General features: G+C 30.2%; 1 protein-coding gene across 1 annotated transcript in view; it reads left to right on the forward strand.

Moving 5' to 3' along the window:
* Positions 1 to 19921, forward strand: part of LOC118201133 (nose resistant to fluoxetine protein 6-like) — a 102870-nt gene that overhangs the window by 62838 nt on the left and 20111 nt on the right. Inside the window, exons 5-9 of the mRNA XM_035373169.2 lie at positions 7705 to 7814; positions 12668 to 12847; positions 14509 to 14602; positions 17825 to 17920; positions 18206 to 18371. Of these exons, the coding sequence (XP_035229060.2) occupies positions 7705 to 7814; positions 12668 to 12847; positions 14509 to 14602; positions 17825 to 17920; positions 18206 to 18371 (646 nt within the window). The remainder of the gene's footprint in view (positions 1 to 7704; positions 7815 to 12667; positions 12848 to 14508; positions 14603 to 17824; positions 17921 to 18205; positions 18372 to 19921) is intronic.

Raw genomic sequence — 19921 nt, forward strand, 5'->3', positions numbered from 1 at the left:
TAAAAGTATAATGCTAAAAGTAAAGAACATCATTAAGTTAAATAGAAAATTCAAAATAAAGACAGATTTTGTCCTATGCAATGTTCAGATGTAATGTTACTCGTAATAACACTATGATATTTTCTTCTTCGTTGATCACAGCATAAGCCAATTTTCAAATAATTTCATAAAGAAAGAAAGCTAGACATTTTTACAAGATTATTCATTAAGGAAGAAGCGTAGGCTACTTCGATTTCTTTATGATAAAAGCATACAAACTTCATAATAAAAACTTCATGAAAAATTAAAAAACTTGATTAATGGCATTTATGATTTTTAAATAATACGGCTGGAGAACAATAAATATAATTCTTTGTATGATAAGATGCAGGCGATTCTAGCAGATGATGTTATACTTCTTTGTATTATTAAAACATATTTTGTACTAAGTAATATGTAGAACTGTGTTTCTATTAATCAGATGTTGTTCTTCGTTGAAGATCTTGGACGATTAGAATAGCTGCTTTTACGTCTATGATGTTGTCAAGTTTCTGGAATGCATTATTTTTAAGAATGCAATTTAGGCAATAATCAGTAAAAATGCATGCTATAAATGCTTGAGTGCTGAGTTTTTCAAGCCTCATTAATATTCTTAGGAAATAAAGTTATTGAACACTTCTGAATATAAAGTTAAAATATTTACAAACTGAATTTTCTGAAATAAAACAATTAAATCCCTGATAAGATGCAATAGTACCCCGATAAATTTTCTCTTATCTTAACGTATCTAGAAATAAATTAATGAACTATGAATTGTATTTTTAAAAATTACTGTTCTAGAAAAGATGGGTGTTTACTCTTCAATTATACAAGCACACGAAGCTGCCCATTAATATTTATTGCTTTAATGCAGTTTTAAAATAAAGTTAAACAACTGAATTTAAAACGCGCATTTCCAAACATTAAGTCTCATCTTCTGTCTATTTACTTCCTTTATCCGGTGGGGTATTTCAGTAACTTATTTCACTAACAGCAACTCAGGTTTTTCAATTATGTCATAAAATAAACATTTCGTAGCATTTTAGGTTTATGCGCAAGGCAAACTATTTCACAGAAAATGCTTTAAGTCAGAAACTAATAGTTGATAAATGTTAATAATAATGCAGAAATAGTGTTCCTAAGCATGAACTTTAAAATATTGTTGACGCGTTTTATCTGTTTTGTACTGGCTTTATAAAAAACGACAATTTATTTTTACTTTTACATCCGTTGGGGTCCTCTGATCCACTGATGCTTTGCGTGGATATTAACAAACATAGGTTACCGGAAGTCTCTATAAATTAATTAAATTAAATTATATAATTTAGGAAATATTAAATGGAGAAATATGCATTGAAATAATCTTTGGATATTAAATACATGAAATAATTTAAAATTCATATTCTGGAAATGAACAGTGATCATTAGCTTGAGATAAATAGGTACAGCCAAAAATGAAAAATAGTTCCCATTTTGTATAGCATAAATATTTTTTTTAATTTACGAAACTTCTTTCGGATTTTTTTTTTCTGAAAATTTTATACAGCTGTCATGTGAAATCCTCCTGTAGTTGCACTAAATCATGCAAAAAATCTTGTAATACGAACTACATTAAAGAACAGTTTATCAATACTATGGTCAATGCTGAAAATACATTTAAAAAATAACAGAAGTTACATTTTGGGTCACTTTTAAACGAATAATTTCCAGAAACAAAGCAAATATTTAAAACATAAGTAATAACTACCTTTTGTTTACGCATTAGAATTCTCTAAAGGCTCTTCGTTGATTGAAACGCATACCAGGCTGCCTATAATCTCATAAAGCTAAGAAAATGTTGCGTCTTTATGGGGTCATAGGCAACAAAGTATTTGTTAGAGGAAAGCTTTGCTGATTTAACGATACACACTCACTCTGGGTAAATTCTGAAATTAAAAAAAATATGAACAAGTTAATGAACAAAACAATGTTAAGGTTTGTTGCTGGCGCTGTAAAAGTGTATCAAAATATACTGTGAAATTTTTTATTGCAAAACTGCAGTATATGAGTAGCTGCTACCGCATATTGAAATGATATTCGCTCACCATTAACCGATGAAATAAGGCCTCTAAAACACTACTAAAGATTTGTCTCTCATTAAGTTCACTATATCCACACGATGCTTACATAGATTTCCCCGCATATAACATGATTAGAAGCCACGTTTCCACCACAAAGGAATCTCTTCTTAAATAGAAAGCATTTGCGTGCTTTGCCACTTTGGACTAAATAATAGAAACGACATGCTGCCTGATATTCCATACTCAAACATAAATTTGATATTTGGAATTCTATATTAAACATTTGGAAGGAGAATCTCGAACCGCCTAGCGGAGTGTTGGTATTCGAAACTGGGGTGGGAGCATAACAAGTAGCAAGATTTAGCAATACTTTTCAATCACCTGTGATACTACAGAGGTGCCATGCTAGCTTATACCTGTATTTGTTCTAAATATTTCCGTCAGGTGGTCAAAATTCTGAATTATTTTCACTTTGTATTTTCGTATAATCCCAAAAGGTGAAATGGCCTGTAATATATTTTCTTTTAGAAATGAAAAGATAATATTTGTGATAATCAGAAAACATCACATGTATTATTACATTAATACATGCATACATTAATGTATTGCATACTGCATGCATGAATGTTTTCAAACAATGTATTTGCTATTGACCGAAAACGATCTGTTCAAATACAGAGACATATTTTCTTTCAGGTTCCCACCAACCCAACATTTTCTTTGTATTTTTTTAACATTTACTGAGAAGCATTTTCTTAGTAAATGTACTTTCATTAACCAATTTCGATTAGAAAAGTTGTTAAGCGATTAGACATTTATCGGAATAGGAGACATGAAAGATAATAAATGCCTTCTCCAGGACTTGCTTCCAATTACATCACGAAGGCCTGCACTGAGAAAGGAGAAAATTCCGTATTTTCTCCTCTATATAGAGGGCGATGAGGGAAGAGTGGAACCCAGTCGCCAAATCCACGTGTAACGTAAAGATTAGGTATTATCAGAGCAGCAAGTATGAAACATCAGCTATATCCTTGATGGGATTTGAACTCTGGATTTTCTGACTGCTAAACGAACGTGCTTCCAATTACCCACGAAAGAGGTGAGGAAAGCGAAACTTCCTTCTAAAGCGACGTGTAACTTCACCAGAACCAAACCGGTTTCATACCAGTACCAATTTATAAGGTATTTTGCTTAAGTAAATATGCTGAAGAGAAGTTCAACGCATCGATATGATTTATATGACTAACATTTTATTCTGCGTCTAAATAATTTTTATCATTTAATGTACAAAATTTCTATCTTGGCTGTTTTTTAAGAAAGTACTTCACATATACTTCTAATACTAATACAGTCAAAAGTCGTTAATCCGGACTCGTCGGGACTTCGGCGATTCCGGATTATCGATTTTTCCGGATTATAGATCATCAGTTTAAATCTCGTAAGATGGCATGCAGAAATTCTAAAATTAAAAATATGAAACCGTAATTTATGAAATAAAGAACAATTATGATCTAAAGGGTATCAAAATTTGCAAAAAGAAAAAGCTTAATATTTATTTGTTTACTTTATTAAACATTTCTTTCAATGTAAGTTGTTTAAGTTGCTTCGTTTCATGTGATAATACTTTCTTTTTAATTCTATTAAACAGACATAATTTCTTGTTTAGTTACAAAGTTACGCTGTTCAAGACCTATAATTGCTGTGTCGAGAACACCGACTAATTTGTCAATCGAAATTTTTTCGTTTTCACTAACCTCTGTCACTTTCTTCGCTATCGGAAGCGAATTATAATGACGAGGAATTTGGTTTAAATCATATCAAAGACGGAGCACATCGAGATGAAATACTAATTTGGTAAGGAATTATAAGCCAAATAAAATAAAAACATCTGCCCTGAAGATAAGGATAGTGTTGACAGATCAACTTCCAATTCATTACGCCGGGCGGCGTTCCCCCGCCGAGCAGCGTGAAATTGATAAACAGATTTCGGATTTCAAAACATACTTTCGCTTTAGATCCTTTACATATTAACAAATATATATGGGAAATTCTATTTGATATAATCGAAAGTTTAAGCTTACTTTTATAAAATTGCATTACAGTCTGCAAAAAATAATAAGCCGGATCCAATTCGAAAATTAAGGAACAACGCAATCATCAACATTAACTGAAATAGATAATTAAATAATTTTAGCTTATACGTCCATTATACATAAAACGCGCACTCGAAAACGTATTCTGCACTTGCGCACACTCATATGCGCAGTCGTAAAAGGTCTTACGCGCACGCGTAAACACCTATGCGCATGTGTCAACGCGGCGCATGCGCAGAAAGTTTTTAGTTTTGAGGTCCGGATTATAGAACATTCCGAATTATGGGTGTCCGAATTAACGACTTTTGACTGTATAATGTTAAGAAAATGCATTCATTGATTTTAAGCATGTTTCAATATTACTTATGTATCTAATAAATGTTTTGCACGAATTATGTAATTGCTTCTTGATTTCTGAAGTGTATTTATTACACCAGCATAAAATATTGAATGTCTCGAACAACTAATTTTCGATAATTTGGTAAACTCAAACTGCTAATAACTCGAAATGCTTTCTTTTGTTTCTGCTAAAACATCGTTGATCACAACACCCACCAATAAGCCCAACAATCCACAACTCAACTCGAATATAATGAATTGTTGATATTTGGGCTAATAAGTGACTGTTAGATTGGTCCATTAATGGAAAACAAAATCCCTAAAATGATACAAAATTGAATGAAAAGTATTACCAGTTTAAATTTTAGCAATAACAAATTAAAAATAATTGTAATTAAAATAATAACTATTTACAACAATTTCAAAAAACGTTTAATGGGCACATTATATATTACTAATAATTCAAAATTGTACTCATTTAGATCATGTATACATGGACATACATTTAGACGTCTGTCTTCGCTTCGATGCAGGCCAGTGAGATGCTGAAGATCTTTGTTGCTTATAACATACACTAATCCGCCCATAATCCCTTAAAGTAAGTGTAATGTATTACATTTAGGAGATGATGGGCAAATAAGTATACGTAGGCTGTTAAATCGTAGCAAAATATATTGTTGTGGGTTACGAGTTTGATGAGCAGATATGAACAGTTATTGAGCAGAAATAAATGATCACTTTTTTTAAATACATAACAGCTCACAGTGAACAGCTGTAAACAGTTGAAGGAGAAAAAAGGGATAAACCAAATTTCCCTTACATGCAAGATATATCGCAGATCACCAATACCACTCAGTCTTTATATATATACTTTTCAGCTAACGCTAAAGTGAACTGATTTCAGTCGATCAAAAATGGAGTCGTATATGTAAGGTTGCCCAGTTTTCTTGAAGCTGTGGAGAACCTTGCTCATAGGGTCTCAAAAATGAGTTTTCCAGGAAGCTTCCAGAATGGCACTAAGTTGGCGATCAATTTACCAAATACTGACAAATTCGCAACAAAACATTTTTACAAGGCGTAACAGGAGAATTTCTGCTTAGATCTCGATTTCTAATATCGATTTCTCCTTCTAACAGAACTATGTTTAGACACTTAAAATACATTACTACGATTTTGATGAAACAAAAATACACGCTAAAATTATTACATAAAAATATACTTAACAGTTAAAGAAATAAATGTATATAAAATAGAACATACAATCAAAAAAATGTTTACATATATTATAACAATTTTGGCACATAAGAAATATAGAAATTTAAGGCAATTTCCTAAATAATGCATATGCAAGTAGGTTTATTAAATCAAACAAACTACTAACAAATTACTTCAAAATATAAAAAATCCTCTAATGTGCATATTTCAAAAACAAAGCAAAAGAGAATAATAAATAGTTTTTTAGTATTTTGTATCAGTTATTAAAATCAATGATGACTTTAATATTATGCAAAATGCAGATACAGATTAAGGTTTATTCAGTGTTAATTGTACACATTTTGAGTGATTCTGGGGAAATCAACCTTCTTAAATATCTGAGTCATTTAGTCAAAAACATGTTGCTCATTTCTTTCCAGAAATATAGCTAAACTTTTAATTATTTAATTACTTTTGCATTAGAAAATGGTGAATAATTTTGTTGCTTAAAAATGACAAGCTTTTGTTAGGTCTTCCTAGATAGACTTAACATTTTCCACCAATAGAAAAATGAATTTTTCACGTTCACATTACCTGATTGACCTCAGGTTTACTAACAACAATGGACGGAATGCATGGTTATTTACGAATAATCTTATGAGGTTGGGGAATTCATCTGAAAGAAATTTTTAATACAGCAATAATTCAATGAGGAAATTATTTTTAAAATGTTGCACACGGAGATAAAAGAAATAGAAAGTGCATTTTTCTGCAGGGCACACTACAGCTCTATTTTATGCAAAGAATACAATAAACTAGCAGTAAATCAAATTGCCTTATACTAACAGCAGTCTTAATCTGTGAACATTAGTTAAATTCACCACTCAGTTGGAATAGTGGTTAGTGACTCTTGACTGCCGCACCGAAGAGCACGAGTTCTAATTATAGAGTCTTTGCTGAATGGGGGTGCTTTAAATACATGGCGAGTCGAAGGTTCTGTCGTATGGTTTAATGGTAAGGGCGAAGGTAGGAAACCTTTGGACTATCCTTTCGGGGTGCCCACTTTCAAAATTTGGAGTGGAAAGTAGAAGTCCAACCTCTTCGAGGTTCTGGCAACCCTTCTTAAATGAAATATGGACTCAACAATAACAATAGTTAAATTCAATGTGCTGTAATCATTGTTTTGGAAACTGATATATTACATTTCGATATTTTTTCTGATGGTTCATTTCAACGTAAACCTTCCCGCATTATTCATATGATATGCTCAATATTTTATAAATACAACAGGCATGTTGTTTTTTATTTGAGAGGGAAAAATTTCATCATTTTCATGAGAGTTTTCAAAACAACTTTGTGGAACTTTGCACAGGATTTTCAGCTAATCAACTATAATGCAGATGGAAAGAAAAAAGAGTTTAACGTTGTTGGACTGTAATTTTCCACTTTAAGTCAATATCAAAGGGATTCAAAGCAGTTACTGAAGATTACTGGTTTTATTAAATAATTAGGAAAATATATCCGAGTTTAGATTCTGAATCCCTAGAGGAGGAGTGAGCAGAAAAGAAAAAAAAAGGAATCAAGAAGATGAAATGTTTTATTATGAGAGCATTATTTACTTTTGAATAAATTCCCATTATCTGCGGTGATAAGAAAATATCCTTTTTGCAAACATTCCCTAAAACATTGTATTTATATCTTTGTTAATTAAAGGCTTAATGAATAGTTTAAAATATGAAAACTAGAACTATGTATGAATAAAATTAAAAAATAGATGAATTTAATGAGTTTTCTTTAATAGATAAATATGACTGTTATGAAACATAAAAAACATTTATTTTTTAAAACATTCAGAATATAGTCTTAAATTTTTCTTTGCTTTAGCAACTGAAAATATTTTCAGATGCTTAAATATTATTACTTGTATTTCTATAAACGGTGTTAATTTTTATAAATGCGTTAAAAATGAAAAATACTTAAATATTAATACCTATTTTCAGATGCCTTTTGGGTCTTGTTCTTGCAGTTATGATAATTGGAACAGTGGTTGACATTGTGATGCGGCTGAGGCATGATGACAGCCAATCAAAAGCTGCTCCATGTCATAACAGTGAGTATGTTTCCGTGAATAGCATATACACAAAGAAAAAAAGTTTACCCGAGGTATCGCATAATTTCATTTGTATTCATTTTTATACATTTATGAATTTTTATTTACTTCGCAATACATGATGTATAAAACACACATGCATTAAATGATATATACTTAAAATGAAGTATACGTAAATATATATGCATAAAATGATACATATAAGAAAAAAATCATTATATACATACATAAAATTTAATACTAAATCTTAAACATTATCAACCTTTTGTGAGATGCCAATTCATAAAACAAAGAAAATTAAGTAAATTCATAGAATTTTTAAATATAACCCATTGATTTCTTTCGTAACACTTTTCGGCTTTGCAAAATTAAAAATACATATGATTTACATTATCTTGCCATCAAACAACAATTATGAAAATTCCAAAATGATTCATAAATTAAAACCTGAAAAAACATGCTTACTTCACAGTTTCTCCAAGTAAAATCGCAATTAAATAAATTCAAATTATAACGACTTAACCGTAACTTTCTTCTGGATTATTTATTACGTAATGTCCTATTTAGAACTTTTCTGATTCGGGTTTACTGAAGATACAACAAATATCTTGCCATTTCAGGCGTTCCCTTCTACAGGTGATCTGGTTGAGAACATCAAAAATCGTACCGTTTCAGCCTTTCTACTTTGAACCTACCATTTTAATAGGTGGGGAGAGTAAGGTGTATAAAGAACATTTATTTCAACCGGAAACGAAGAAAAATTCTTTGTTTGAAAACCATACAGTAACTTCACTAGCCAGATAGTTGTCAAAAATCCATTCCCTTACATATGATTTAATATTCGTTTCTACACTGAATGCCATATGTTTAAAAGTCTATAAAATAAGAAATCTGCTTTATTTAAAATTGTGACAGCAGTACCACTCGCGATTATTTTATGATTCTATAGAATAGTGGCATTCAAACTTTATGCCAGTGGCATCCAGACGATCACAAAAACAATTTCGGGACACCAGTCAGAGCAGCGACTGTTAAGTCAAATAACATCAGTTCAAATGTTTACGATTTTTATCCACCTTATGCCCCACTGTAAACCCATAGTTTGAGTTCCTCTGTTTTGGAACTTTACATTTTTAACACAGATTAAATGCTCAGAAGCTTTTTTTTCTTCGATGGGATTTTTTATTATCGACTTTTTAATTTTCAAAATTTAGAATTTTGCTTCGAGAAAATAATAATACGGCATTGTACGGCATTTTACTCAAATATTAAAAACATCTTTATTCCTGCATTAGATATATAATCATGAATGTCATTAATGTTTTATTTAAGCAGAGTCTAAAGCGTGAACAGTTATTGTGGCATCACTTTACATATACATCACAATTACGTGACCTTGAATCAAAAGGTAATGGGAGAGGAAGGCAAACATTTAAAATTTCAGAAGTTTCAGAACTTTAATTAATAAGATTTATCCATACCGTATTGTTTATAGCAAAGTCTAATACAAAATTTGTCTTTCTAATAATTTAACATTAAACGGAAATCTTTCCGCTCGAGTTTGCTACTAAATGCTTTAATCGTAATTGCCTAGAAATACTTCTCATTAGAGCATTTGGTGTTTGTAAATATTTAGAGATAATTATGTAGAGACATTTTTTTTTAAGCAGGAAAATGAAAAATAGCAACACCTTCGCCGGGAATCGAACCACGACCTCTGAAATACGCGTCCAACGTGCAGCACACAACGAAGGCATGCGAAGAAGGCTGGAGAAATACCTTATAATTAATGAGACAGCATTAATTCCTAATGTTTACAGCCTTATTTCTCAATATTTCATGCAGTAAAAAATGTCTTTTATTCAGAATCAAATAATTGAGTTCCAAATTATTTTTAAATATCCAAATACAGAAATATAATATGACCCTTAAGAATCATATACAGTATGTTTTCTTTCATTGGTTTATATTGAAATTTAAATAAGAGTGGTGCACTATTGATTTTCTGTTGGTTTACTGTACAAGCAATTAAAGAAAAAAGAAGCACAGTAGCTTTAAAAGATTATTGATTCTTGCTTTAATTCTTCAAAATTGCAGCAAACACTACTAAGAATATTGAGGAAACCTTATATCTAGCCTCAGGTTAAGGCAGCTAGACATACTTAATATTCTTACTTTTTACAACCAGCTCAGAGTTCAAGAAAAGGCTAAATTGAATGTCAAAGAACTTGTTTTCCTCTGGAAACAAGATGCTTAATCATGTTGAATCCTGAAAGTGATACTGGTTAACAGGATAAAAATTCCTTTACCAAGGTCTGTTAGTTATTCTTTACTGGTTAGCAAAGAAAATATATCATTTGGCAAGGTCTGTTAGTTATGATCTATGCTCTTGCTTATCGCTTACACGTTTCGTTGAGAAGAGTTAAGGTTAACAACATTTCCATTTCAATTCAAGTGTCCAGAGCCAACAGAAACGAGAGAAAAAAAGTTGCAAATATGACGATCTCTCATTTAGAATGAAATTCAAATTAATAATTTATAAAATATATTTTCTTCAGTTCAAATATTTGATTATACCATGTGGTAAATTTAATATAAATCTTCATGATTTTGTTGCAAAACATATTTTGAACCACAACATTTTCATTAAAGTTAGAAGTGAATAATGAATGCGTACTCAGAATGTTTATACTTACACAGATTTTTATCAAACATTCGTAGAAAAACGTAATTACGTTTTCAAGCATAATTAACATTACATAAAATGATAAATTCAACTTAAAGCTGTTCAATAAATTTAACACTTTAGAAATATTACTTTTATATAGTTTTAGTAGATCTTTATAAATTATAATTTAATACTTCAAATTATTCTTCTATTAATTATACAAAATAAAAAATTAATAAATTTCGCTCATCAAACGGTTTACTAATGCGTTTTTCGAGGTGTACCTATTGGGTTTGGGAACAAAAGCAACGATAAAAAATTAGGAACACCAAGCTATAATATTATGTAAAAGCGTTCCTAGAAAAATTAATTATTTAAATATAACTTCGTAGCTAACTTTTGCTACAATATTTTGTAATCAATTTACAGGATTATCATGTTATTAATATTAAAAACTTTGCTCGAATCTTAACTCACCACTTAATGAGTATGTTAGTTAACATTCCAGCATTCGTTCAAAGCAAGATTTTTGAAAGCGTTAGGATGAATAGTTTCAACATTTTCCGAACTCTAGGCCATGAGTACAGTTGGTTGGGTTAGTTTGGTTTGGTTTATGTAATTATGACAAAGCCTCAAGGGCTATCTGCTGAGAGGAAGGATGCCTTCTGGAGGACGTTATAAGGGAAATTAACTCGTATTCATATTACACATGGGGAAAACTACGAAAACGCCCATGCAGCCAGCCCAGTATGCCGATTTGGAACGTCGGACCAAAATCCCAGTGTTCAGCGACTTTACCGCTCGGCCACTGGTGGGCTCGATATAGTTGTCGCTTCGTACAAATTGTAGATAAGGCGTATTTATATCTTTTGTAAAAACTTAGCTGATACCCTACGAAACTCCTTGCCTCAGGCGGCTGTCTACGTATCCTCTGTCTGGAAGAGGCCATAGATGTTACAATTCCGTTCCTCGTAATTGAATACTACATTTTCATTAGGCATTCAAGTTGCTTTAAATATTCTAGCAAATTCCAGTGTGGTGTAGACATCTTTACTATGCCTACTATGCAGTAGAACTGAAATTTAGATCTATCGATCCACCATGTGATATAATCTCATAAATCGCTGGAGTTGTGCTACGTACATCTCGTTAGCACAGAATCTAAAATAGTTAGGCATACTTCCTTAGAGCTTTCTATAGATTTATTGAAATAGGTAAGGCAGATATGCAAAGTCCAAAAAGCTATTATTTTTTTAATTAAATACCATCCAATACTTTCGGAAGAAAATAGTATTAATTCTTAACATGATATGTTTTAAGGACACGTATTGAACTGCATTAACAAAATACAGAAATGAACTTTAAAAGGAAATTTTCGGCAGACGCCAATTTTCAAACTTTATGAGATAAAGACGATGTGAAATTAGCAAAATCAAAATCCTGTTGTGGAAATACTAATTTTTTAGGTTTGCGGAACAAAGAATCAGTTGTTTTCATCGCAATAATAATATCACATGATAATAACAAAATTAATTAGAATTATTTTATTATAGAAAAACTGGAAGGCTATTTAATACTTTTGCAGTCCTTAAATCGGAACTAACCAACGATTGTTTTTCCGCAAGTATATTACGAATAAATGTCAACTTCCTTTAGATAAATTGAGTAAGACATGTGTATCATACCTATAACACCTTTTTACAAAATAAATGCACGGTTCCATCGTACTTAGAGATAAGTCAATAAAGGTTGACATCATTATGCTTTTAATATTATATATTATTTACTTAACCTCCTCAACTTCACATTATTAATCTATACTGATTTTATACGAAAATAGACAAAATATTCATCAACTCATAGTTTTTTAATTTTTAAGCAAAATGTACTGAATATAAGAATATACTTAGCAAAGCTTTGAGAGCTAAGTTTTATGTGAATCTCAGGACGTAAAAGCAACCCGCCATGTAATAAATCTTTCAGTTTAAGAGTAAACAACATTGGGAGCAATAATTCTTCCACCGATTAAGTATACATTTTTTCAATTATTTTTCTTATACACATATATTTTAAAATGCATATTATTATGAAGTAGCGATTTCATAAACATTAGCGTTAATTTAATTTTTTTTATTTACTACTTGCTTCCCTAAATTATTACAATGAATGCACTTTTTTCTTTCAGATTACTATGTTCAGATGATAAGAAGTGCTTCACTCTACACTAATTCCTTGGAAGTCCTGAGCACTAAGAAAGTTCATGAACCTATAAAATGCCTGTGCGGAATTCGAACTATTACTGTAATGCTCACTATCTACAGCCACACCTATGGACACCTCCATTTACTGCATTTCCAGAAATTCAGTAGGATTTTTCTCTTTCAATGCGAAGTTATTAAAGTTACTGAGTCTCATATTTTACTGCAAGTTGCTAATATAGCCATATATACCTGTATCTAAGGATTCAGCAATATCCGGCGTCATAGCCACTAAAACAAGCCAAGCACTCCCACAATTATCTGCGTGCATTAACTTTCTTGACGGATTTAAATAAAAAGGAGAGGGGATGAAAATGATCGTTATAGGAATCAAATGTAGATTTTCAGGTTACAAGGTCCATCCTCAGAACTGTGCTTTTTTTAACTGATCTTTTGGTGTCCAGCCCCTTCTCCTTTTCCAGTTACATAGATCTGTTGGTTAAATTTCTCTCAGCTCAATTTTTAACAAACTCCGTATTCTTATTAGCGACATTTTAACTCTCATATGCACATTTTTTTACACATTTTTAGAAACATTTTAGTGAGTTAATTTTGCATTACTGTGTTAACAATACAGTATATAAAGTGGTGTAGTAGTAAAATATATTATACTCTATAGAATATGTGTAACTTACAATATGTTTTATTATTATTTATTATTATTGATGCTTTACTGTGCAAGATTTATAAATCAGACCACACCGAATTTATATGTTTCATGACTATACTAATCTATATAGTTTTCATTGTTGTCCGTGGTACATCTTAGAATCCTGTGGATGCGGGGGTGCTACTAGACTGAATGAGAGCTTATTCTTTACCTCTTTTATTTTAATTTTAATGTTATATGTTATTTAAAATTTTACATAAATATTTTGCTTGATCTAGTATTAATTCAAACTAACTCAGTTCTAATCAGTGCAATAAGCTAATTGTATAAAACGTAATTATTTTTTATAACACAGTAAATTAACTACAAGTCATATTTTCTAGAAATGTGCTTTTTTGTACGTATTATTAAAAAAAATTACATTTCAGCGAAATACGCGTTTATATTAATTTATAACAAACAACAGCAATAAAAATAGACAAACAGAAACAAGCAATAAAAATAGACAAACAGAAACATAAAATATTACGTCTAACAAATATCTGAGAAAAAATTTTGGTTCATAAAATGTAAGGATTTTCATCGGTGACCTCTTTATTATGCCAGTGCTGGATATTTATTGAAAAACAAAATATGAAATCATGTACTAATTTTAGCGATATTCTACTAATATAATAAGATACCAGAATATTATTTCATGTTATAAGATTTAAAAGTTATTAGATATTATTTAGAGAATTTTGATTTGTGATAAATATCGTTGTGTTTAACAAAATTCCGATTTTACAGTGTTGCAGTTATGTCGAATTTATCGCAATCTTCTAAAGTATGCATGCTATATTTTGCATATATTTTACAATTAAACTTATAGCTACAGCTTTTGAGTCACAAGCGATCTACAATGAAACATCGGTTCATGCTTTTGATTGTTCCTGAAGTCCGTTTGTCATATGAAATAGTCCTAATCAAAGTTTTTTACAGAATTTTCTATATTTTCCCAATATGGCTTAATCCGACTACAGCTGATCATGTAACCAATATTTTCCCATCAAGTTCATAATGCGAAATTAAGGAAAATCCTTAAATCTAAGACAAAAAAGTAAACACAATATTTTTAAAATAAAACAGGTTTTAACTAAATAGTTATATATTTTTCAGGCAAAGCTGCTAATTTCCTGAAATTCTTCGACAGTTTCACTTTCTCAGGAATAGCGAATGGTTCTGTAGGCATGGACACCGTAGCTTTTGTAGCGTAAGTAAAAATATTCTTTATACTGTGTTATTTTGGTGAACTTCATTTCTTACAATATTATTAGAGACCTAAGTTTTGCATTATAGTTTTAGCAAAGATTTGTGTCCAAAAGTTTTCAATGTAAACGAGATGAAAACGATTAACACTATATTATGAACAAAAAGCCCTATATATAATATACCATGTTATGCTCAATAATGAAATTCAAGTCAAATAGCGATTTCAGGTGGTTTAAAATAAAATGTAATATATCCATAAAAAGAATAATGTAAAATAAAATGTGATGTAATCCATAAAAAGAATAAAAAAGTTTAAGAATTTGGCTTCATTTTTCCCTTATTGTAATAGTGTTTTTTTTTTTTTTTTTTTTTTTTTTTTTTTTTTTTTTTTTTTGTGGATAATTTAACATTTTCCTTTATCTATCATTGCAGTTTGACTAGCTTTGGGAGCATAGACTAGACCCAAACTCTTAACAAACGTAGAGCACATTATTGTTGTGCCTGAAGTAACTACCAAGACTTGAAAAGGTTTAAAACAACACTTCTATTAAAACATAACTCGAACGTAAGTGCATGGCTAAACAAAATTAACCACAACTTGGGAAGCTGAAATTAAAGTAAAAGTTAAATTCAAGTTTAAAACGTGGAGTAATAGTCAGAGACTACATTATTCTACATGAGACTACTTATATTTAATTCTATGCTGGCTCAGGAAACTCTAATCGGCGTAACAATATAAATGTCGGCAGGGAACAACGCAAAGCCGAATAATTACAAACTTATCAGAGATGGCAGAACTAATGTAAAGTGGCCTTGAGAGGCAGAAATAAGCTCTGTCGTACAATCTAAAAAAACTTTAGCTCAAAAACTCTCTACTTCAATTCACATTCTTGTGAAGAAACGGAAAGGAGAAGTTATAGTAAAGATCTAAACCATAATAACTGATTAGTTACAAATAATAATATTTCATGAGACTTTCTTGATCTGAATTTATCTTTAAATGTATGTTTATGGTAGATTCATGAAGATAAATAGCGTAATCTTTGTTTTATATTATTCGTTAATAAAATGGCTGTTTTTACATTAAATGACAGAACTGTGATAAAAGCTGTAAAATTTAAAATAATAATTTAAAATATTTTTCTGTAATTTGTTACTCCAGAATAAGTACTTCAAGGCATCTTTTCTCACTATTTGCTTATCTTGTACTACCTTAGCAATTTGATGCGGAAAATAATCCAGTCTTCTGCTAAAAAAAAGAGAATAAAACTATAAATAAGTATAAACAGACGCATTTATTTAATAAATTACAAGCACATGATGAGAATTCATAAATAAAATAATCCAGTCTTCTGCTAAAAAAAAGAGAATAAAACTATAAATAAGTATAAACAGACGCATTTATTTAATAAATTACAAGCACATGATGAGAATTCATAAATAAAATAATCCAGTCTTCTGCTAAAAAAAAGAGAATAAAACTATAAATAAGTATAAACAGACGCATTTATTTAATAAATTACAAGCACATGATGAGAATTCATAAATAAAATAATCCAGTCTTCTGCTAAAAAAAAGAGAATAAAACTATAAATAAGTATAAACAGACGCATTTATTTAATAAATTACAAGCACATGATGAGAATTCATAAATAAAATAATCCAGTCTTCTGCTAAAAAAAAGAGAATAAAACTATAAATAAGTATAAACAGACGCATTTATTTAATAAATTACAAGCACATGATGAGAATTCATAAATAAAACACAGGTGCAAGTTGTAATAGCAGAGAGAAATTTCTGCTTTTGACTATACTTACTTTGTAGAACAAATGATTTTCCTGATACTTTGTTGATTTGAATTTATCTTTGAATGTATATCTACGGTAGGTTCCTAAAGATGGATAACTTAACCTTTGTTTCATATTATTCATTAATAATATACCTTTGCATTAAATGACAGGATTGTGATTAAAAGCTGTAAAAATTACAATATTAATTTAAATGTTTAATTGCAGTCTGTTTCTCCAGAATAGACACTTCAAGGCAATTTTTCTCACTTCTGACTTATCTTGTAAACACGGTAGAGAACTGCGTCTTTTGCTAAAATCCCTTAAGTCTATCTGTGTGTGATGATACTGCTATCCTAAATGAAGGAAGGGCCATTACGACCTTGAAATGCCTGTTTTAAAGTAACTAAGTACAAGATAAGATTTGCTTATCTTAAAATCTCGTGCCAGCATTATTACTATTTAAAAAATGTGCATGAATCAATACTTATGATTAAACTCAGAAAATTTCTTAAATACGCAAATCTTATAGAAGGTTCTTTTGCCCTGTTGGAATTACAATTTAATATTTTATTGATTAAATTTATATGCATCACATTTCAATTTTTATCGCATAAAGTAAATCAACCAATAGTAAGATGCAAAAAATATTAGTATAAATTAATTTTTGAATTATTATGCATACTGCACTATAACATCTGGGAACAAAGGAAAATATCTATTTTCAAACAAAATTTGAGATTTTAAGAGATTTTTACCTACAGCAGAATTTCAACTATATCACTACGATTAACACCGTTCTTGTTGCCGAAAGCAATCGTGTGAGTACAATAAAATATTTTTCTCATAGTGTATAAAATACAATTAAAAACTGTCGTAAGTACTTACGACTCAAATAAGCAGAGCATCTAAACTTCATTTCTCAAGCAAGTTACCATGGATGTAGCAATTTTATACCCTGATTTGCATCAGAGGAATATTATTCACTAATATTTTGGAGCTGAGATGACTGCAGAACTCTAGAAGAAAGCAAGAAAACCATCGCTATAAAAAAGTATGTTCAAAATGATTATTTAAAACAATTTCAAATGATTATTTAAAAAACTATATTTTAAAATTTTTTCAAATGATTATTTATAAAAATATATTTAATTTTTTTAATTAATTTAAACGCGCATTATAAAACGGCTTGTTTCTGCTATAATTTATAGTTTACTATACAAAAGAAAACTTTAATAAAACAAACGTATAGTAGGATGATGACTTCACACATGTTAAATTGGTTTTTAAAAGTGATAGTGTACCAAGAAAATTGTCGAAACCTCGATTAGCATTGCTTCGAACGTTTTTTGATTTTATTCCAATTATTTCGTTTTCATAAAAGTTAACAATTATGTTTCATTTCTATTTATAAAATTTAAAATTTATATTCCAGGGGAATTACGATAACTTACACTCGTTGGAGATACCTGACAGAGAAAAGTAAAGTGAATTTGAACATCTGCAAGTTACTTTTGCATCGTTACTGCAGGTAATTGGAAAACAAAATTGTTTGTAACTATTTTTTAAATCATTTGAATATTAAATAAGTGGCAGATGATAAATTTAATCCCTAAGCATTTAATTAAGAAAACTAAATGGCCTAATTATTTATTTAAAAAATTATTTAAAAAATTGTCAGCGTGTTACATATAATATAATTTTTCCTAAACAGTGGATACAGGATATTCTCTTGAATACATTTCGCAGTTTTTAATGTTGAATTTATAAAACTGCCATTTTTTGTAATTATTTTCGTTATTCAACTTTATTTTAGAATGTCTGCAGCGCAGCTTCTTACAATATGTGTTTTCCTCACGTTTCCTGTCTTTGGATCTGGACCGTTTTGGGAAGCTTACATGAATCCGATGTTGAAAAATTGTAGAGAAAGATGGTGGCTAAATATACTGTACATAAATAACTTTTTCCAGTCAGTAGATGTCGTAAGTATAATTAGATTCTTTTAATATTTCGTGAAAGTATAAAAAATTCAACAATACAATTTAATAAGCTTGACAGTTACATTAGAAAGTGCACAGCTAAATTTAATTCTGCGATGCTCTAAATGACAGAAGCTGTAAATTTTTTCATGAAGATAGTTCATAATGTTTACTCGAGGCTAGGTTGTACTAAAATCGAAATAGTTGGTAAAACAGAATTGTATTGGTACAAATACTGCTCTTCTTCAGACGCAATTGGTCAATCAGATTTACCATTTAACACACATGAAAATGCCAAGTTCGTTTTACGTATTGAATGGATTCTGAATTATCAGTTTTTGAGGTATATGTTGAATGCCAATTAAAAAACCCGTGGTCCGAATCCCGGCAAAAACGCAAATTATTTTTGACATGTTCTTCTCCAAAATGCCTAAGGAATGTTTAAGTTGGATTCATATTAGAGCAGTCACGAACTGACGCAAAAAGTAATAGCCAATAAGAAACCCATTTAGTCTTCACACCAGCGGAGACCTCTATAGTTAATTCAGTTTAAACTTTCTACCGCTTACCACTTTTGTTCGAGGCATGGCTTAATTATTGGAACACAATTTAGTTTCTGTTTAACTTAACCGTGGTGACTGTAGTTAGAGGGGAATGAAAGAAAGAGTATAGTCACAGTAAAACGTGTTAGCTGGTTTGCAGGGCTATGATGTGATTACTGGGAAAGATTAAAATATACCAAACAGCAATATATTAAACAGAATTATATTAAAATATTCTAATCAGAATAGCACAAAGTACGCTTTCAAAAATGATAAAAATACTCAGGTAAAAAATGAAATACTAAAAGAAAATTACATCAGAAGCATAAAATATTTCATTATGAAAAGGAGGATTATGAATGTTTGAATAATAAAACCCAAAATGCGAAAAGTAAAAATTACAACACATTGGTTAATAAACCTCATATCAATTAAAATACCTCTTTTATACAGAAATTCTTATTTATATAACCGACAAAATTTAAACCGACGTATTTAAGTAAGCGCTGCTAATTATTTCACCATTAAGTGATACTTGTTTTTGAAATGTGAATGAATATCTACCAAACGCTGGAAAATTTAAGTAACGGTAAAATTCAACTCAATTTGTTGCTGCTGTCGAGCAGGTAAGGTAGCAATAGGCACTTATTCTTCTCCTGCAAATTCTATGATTATATACGCTTTCAAAAATAAATTCATAATATCAACCAGTGACTTGACCTTCCTTAGTTCTTTAGCAGGGTGAGGATTTCCCTCTGACAGTCGTGAAATCCATGATTAGTTCGTTGGTTGTACATTTTCATCAACTTGTGTTGCTTCTGATATGCTATTCCTAAGTATATCACTACAATTCCTTCAGGTATTCCTGGTTAGGATTTACCTCTTTAGAATTCTTCGTCAGCGGGAAAATTTTCATCTGTCATTCGAGTCTGTTTATCTGCTTCTTCCTGTTTTGAAGGTTTTTGTCTCATGTGGTGGAGATAATGATTTTTCCGTACAGAGTCGTTACTG

The sequence above is a fragment of the Stegodyphus dumicola genome, chromosome 9, assembly GCF_044657685.1.
Source record: "Stegodyphus dumicola isolate Sdum_Otavi_A_Nest chromosome 9, ASM4465768v1".
NCBI classification, from domain to species: Eukaryota; Metazoa; Arthropoda; class Arachnida; order Araneae; family Eresidae; genus Stegodyphus; species Stegodyphus dumicola.